The sequence below is a fragment of the Tupaia chinensis genome, unplaced genomic scaffold (genome assembly GCF_000334495.1).
Source record: "Tupaia chinensis unplaced genomic scaffold, TupChi_1.0 Scaffold138060_1, whole genome shotgun sequence".
NCBI classification, from domain to species: Eukaryota; Metazoa; Chordata; class Mammalia; order Scandentia; family Tupaiidae; genus Tupaia; species Tupaia belangeri.
Window position 1 is genome coordinate 1834152 of NW_006197961.1, and position 4882 is coordinate 1839033.

Below are 4882 nucleotides of genomic sequence, written 5' to 3' on the forward strand. Positions count from 1 at the left end.
GGTGGCTTAAACTCACAGCGGGCGCGTGTGCGTGCGTGCCCAAGATCCCGAGAGGAGAATGGAGGAGAAGGGACTGCGGCGTGGCCATCCCCCCTGGGGGGTGATTTCTCGCTTGCTGTCTCTCTGGAGAGCGCATGCGCTCAACAGCAAACATCTCACTATAAAGAAAGTATTGCCCAGGATCGATGCTTTGTCATGGAGTAATGGAGGGCCTCTGGAGACCACCTGGGTGCCCTAGGTCCACATCGCTGGTGGGACACCAAGGGACGAGATGATAAAAATGCCGGCCCGCCTTGGCCATCGACTCCTGCTACGTCCACCGAGGTGTCCGCTGCAGCTGGCCTGGCTCAGACATGCCTTCTCACCACCTCCCACCAAGCCCACCTCCACGGGGTGCCTTTGCGAGGATCAGAAAGACACCTTGGTGGTCCTGAGGTTTCCAAACTGCCCACTGGCCTCTGCTGTCCACCCCGCCTGGTACCGTGTCTGGTGCTCCTGGGCTGCCCGACATCGTTTCTCTCTGGCCCTGCTGTTGAGCCTCACCCCCAGGTGTTGGTTCAAGGGTAGGTCTTGGCCAATTTCCACGGAGCTGGGCTCTCAACGCAAGCGAGGAAGGGAAAGCGCCGTCCTTCCAGGTCCCTGGGATTCAGAGTGCTCAGCCCTCGAATAGCTGCCCCAGGGAAAAATCAGGCCGAAGGCTGCCGCTTGGAGCCAAGACGATCCTACTTGGGAACTCGGGCCTCAGGATGGCCCCATGGCCTTTGCTCCGAATCCTTAGGCTGGGACACACATGGTCCTGATGCCCCAATTGGAAACTATCCAGGGAGGAAGAAGACACCGGAGCTGGGGAGAACTGGAGCCGCTTCTGGCCACATCTGGACACTCAAGCCTCCGGGCCACCACGGTCTCTACGGGACGCCTCCGGGTGGACCAAAAAACGACGCCAACTCACCAGGAAAGAGACAAGCCTTCCAGGGGCCTTCCAGATGCTTCCAGGCCAGGAAATCTGGCTGTCTCCGGGCCCCGAAGCTGCCCAATCTTGCAGGCACCTTCACTTTCTCCTTCCTCTTGCAGACATCGACGAGTGTCAACAGAACCGAAAGCTCTGTAAACCCCACGGCGTCTGCGTCAACACCCCGGGCAGCTACACCTGCCGGTGCCTGCCCGGCTTTGCGCTCCAGCAGAAGGGCCCGATGCTGTGTGCAGGTAGAGACCCAGGAAGAGCTACAAGGCTGGACTGGAGCTGGGGATGCACCGGAGACAGGTCCCACAGCGGAGCAGGAGGGAGAAGACCCTCCGAGGGCCCTGCCCAAGGACTGGGCTCCCTGGAAGGCCGGGCCACGGGGCGCCGGGAGACAACAGGGCTTTGTGAGCCCTCCACACCTCACCCCTTCCCCGTCTATCACATGCACGCAGAAGGGGAACCTCAGCCATGGTCAGTGAGGAGCAAAGCGGGGGCCCTCGGTCAGGAAGTCCAGCCCCCATGGGACCAGCAGTTGGCATAACAGCTATGTCGCTGGACTCCCATGTAGTCGACCGCAGTTCGAGTCCCGGACCCGGTGGCTTAAAACTCACGTCAGGCGTGTGTGCGTGCGTGCCCAAGATCCCGAGAGGAGAATGGAGGAGAAGGGATTGCGGCGTGGCCATCCCTCCTGGGGGGTGATTTCTCGCTTTCTGTCTCTCTGTCTTTCTGGCGAGCACATGCGCTCTGTACCTAAAACCTCTCCAAAAAAAGAAAAAGAAAAAGGAAGCCCAGTCCCCAGGACTCAGTTTCCCTCTTGGCTTCACCTCCTGTAAAGCGGGGACCGTGGTCCCTGCTGCACCCATTTTGCAGGGAGGCCACCAAAAGGAGTCCTGAAGGTGGAGTTGAAGGTCACCAGGTGACGGTGCACACAGTCCTGGTCCCTGGTTTGGGGCAGTAGAAAGATAAGGACGTGGGTACAGGGAGTGGAGGGGACGTCTGGACTGAGTTGACGCAGGGCCTAATCCCCCGTTTTTGTCCCCAGACGTGAACGAGTGCACCTCGGGACAGAACCCGTGCCACAACACCACCCACTGCCTCAACACCGTGGGTAGCTATGAGTGTCGCTGCCGCCCTGGCTGGACGCCGGCTCCTGGGTCGCCCAACGGCCCAAACACCACCATTTGCGAAGGTACAGAGCAAAGACCCCACGTTCCCGGAGACCCACAGTTACACACGCCTGGTTGCACACACAACGGCGCCCTCGCAAACCGGGCAGAAGGGATGCAGGAGGCGCCCTGCTGTGCCCAGCGTTAACCCTTCTTCAGCAAGGCTGAAATGATCGGGGGGTCCAGGGAAGGAGCTGGGGGCCCAAAGGGGAGGCTCAGGGGGACCCCAGGCAGCTGCTTGTGATCAACGGAGAGGAAAGAATATATCTCAGTGTTTATAGGACCAGCAGTCGGCATAATGGCTGGACTTCCATGTAGCCGACCGCGGTTCGAGTCCCGGACCCGGTGGCTTCAACTCACGCCGGGCACGTGGGCGTGCGTGCCCAAGATCCCAAGAGGAGAATGGAGGAGAAGGGATTGCGGCGTGGCCATCCGCCCTGGGGGGTGATTTCTCACTTTCTGTCTCTCTGTCTCTCTCTGTCTCTCTGTCTCTCTGTCTCTCTCTCTCTATCTGGCGAGCGCACGCACCTTATAGCAAAAACCTCTCCAAATAAATAATGTATCTCAGGGTTTTCACGACCCGCACTTCCATACGGGGCTCACCTGCGGACGTCAGGCCTCTCCACACTCCCATCGCCACCGTCCGCCTCTCCAGGGACCAGGTGGGGAGAGGGACCCTGGTCTGGGCTGGGCCAGGACCTGACCCCTTCCTTCCTTTGTGTCCCAGATGTGGACGAGTGCCGCTCCGGGCAGCATCAATGTCACGTGTCCACCGTCTGCATCAACTCCGTGGGCTCCTATCGGTGCCGCTGCCGTCAAGGGTGGAAGCTCAAGACCAGGAGCCTGAATAACCAAACGGCCCGTACTAACCAAACGAAATCGGTGAACCAATCGAGCGTGGTCTGCGAAGGTATGTGGTCTCATCTGACCTCAGAACCTCCCCTTCGAGGCTGGCAGATGGTAGAGCGGTTATATAGCTGGACTCCTGTTGACTGTGGTTCGAGTCCCAGACCCGGTGTTTAGAAAATTACACCGGGCACGTGCGTGCATGCCCAAGATCCTGGGAGGAAGATGGAGGAGAAGGGATTGCGGCGTGGCCATCCTCCCTGGGGGGGGTGATTTCTCAAGTTCTCTCTCTCTGTCTGTCACTCTCTCTCTGTGGCAAATGCAAGTGCCCTAAGTCAAAAAAAGAAACTCTTGGGGGAAAAAAAGGGCGGGGGAAGCTGGCAGGTGGCATGGAGGTTAAAGGTGTTGGACTCCCACATGGTCAACCGTGGTTCAAGTCCCAAACCTGGTGACTTACTTTCTCATTTTCCCTTTCTCTCTCTCTGGTCAAATGAAAAAATAATAACAAATAGAATTAAATAAATAAATAATTCTTAAAAAAAAAAGAAAGAAAGAAAGAAATGGGACCAGCAGTTGGTGTAATGGCTATGGTGCTGACATCCCATGGATTCGAGCACAGTTCAAGTCCAGGATCCGGTGGCTTAAACACACACCGGGCGTGTGTGCGTGCCCAAGATCCCGAGAGGAGAATGGAGGAGAAGGGATTGTGGCATGGCCATCCCTCCAGGGGGGGGTGATTTCTCGCTTTCTGTCTCTCTGTCTCTGTTTTTCTGGCGAGTGCATGTGCCCTATAGCAAAAACCTCTCCAAAAAAAAAAACAAACAAAAAAACAAAGCAACTCGCCCTCCCCAGTACACACAAACGCAGACTCTCGAATCTCATGAACCACTGTCCTGTCCCCAACAGCTACGCCCTTCTCCACCTTGACCTGGCTCCCTGGAATCGACAGCCAGGTGAGTGGCTCCAGTCCTTACCTGGGGGCAGGAAATCCCTCCCAGTGGACTCAGTGATGAGGAAGGGACTTCCTGCGTCTGAGCCCTGGGCAGGGAGCTTCCTCACCGCCGACCAGGCTCTCTGACCCCCTTACGTCCCCGCCCCCAGATACTTTCCTGGTTCTTTGATAAAATTCAGAATTTGAGCAGCGACGTCAAGCCAGACTCCGCCAAGGACACCATGCAGGTAAGGGCTGGCCCTGGGGCTGGGGGGATTCTTCAGTGGGGGTGGTGGCCTCTGGAACTCAAACAGAAGCTTCCGGTTGGAGACACGCGTGAGCACAATACATACGCCCACATGTATGCCCGTTACATAAGCACACACGTGTAGTAAAAGGAACCTTCGAAAGGCTCATGGAAATATGTATTATAAAAACAACTACGCCTGGGGAACCAGCAGTTGGCGTAATGGCTATGTCGCTGGACTCTCACGTAGTCGACCGCGGTTCGCATCCCGGACCCGGCGGCTTGGAGCTCACGCCAGGCACGTGTGCGTGCATGCCCAAGATCCCAAGAAGAGAATGGAGGAGAAGGGATTGTGGCGTGGCCATCCCCCCTGGGGGGTGATTTCTCGCTTTCTGTCTCTATGTCTCTCTCTGTCTGTCTGGCGAGCGCACGTGCCCTGTAGCGAAAACCTCTCCCCCCCAAAAAAAGAGAAAAAAAAAAAAAACTATGCCTGGATTTCCATGTCTTTACACCAAAATAAACTTGGATTTTAATTCCATAAACCTTTTCTTTTTAAAGAGGTTTTTGGTATAGGGTGCGTGCACTAGCCAGAAAGACAGAGAGAAACAGAAAGATAGAAAGCAAGAAATCACCCCCCAAGGGGGATGGCCACGCCCCAATCCCTTCTCCTCTATTCTCCTCTCGGGATCTTGGGCACGCACGCACACGTGCCCGGCGTGAGTTTAAGC

The 4882-nt window shown here is 56.8% G+C and overlaps 1 protein-coding gene across 3 annotated transcripts in view; it reads left to right on the plus strand.

The window, feature by feature from the left end:
* ADGRE5 (adhesion G protein-coupled receptor E5) overlaps window positions 1-4882 on the plus strand; it is a gene marked incomplete at its 3' end in the record, with an annotated part of 25786 nt that overhangs the window by 10641 nt on the left and 10263 nt on the right. For 2 of the 3 annotated variants that reach the window (XM_014592633.2, XM_027776784.1), the window contains 5 exon segments: window positions 1075-1206; window positions 2007-2153; window positions 2858-3040; window positions 3883-3929; window positions 4078-4155. In XM_014592633.2, the coding sequence (XP_014448119.1) occupies window positions 1075-1206; window positions 2007-2153; window positions 2858-3040; window positions 3883-3929; window positions 4078-4155 (587 nt within the window). 3 annotated transcript variants of the gene reach the window in all.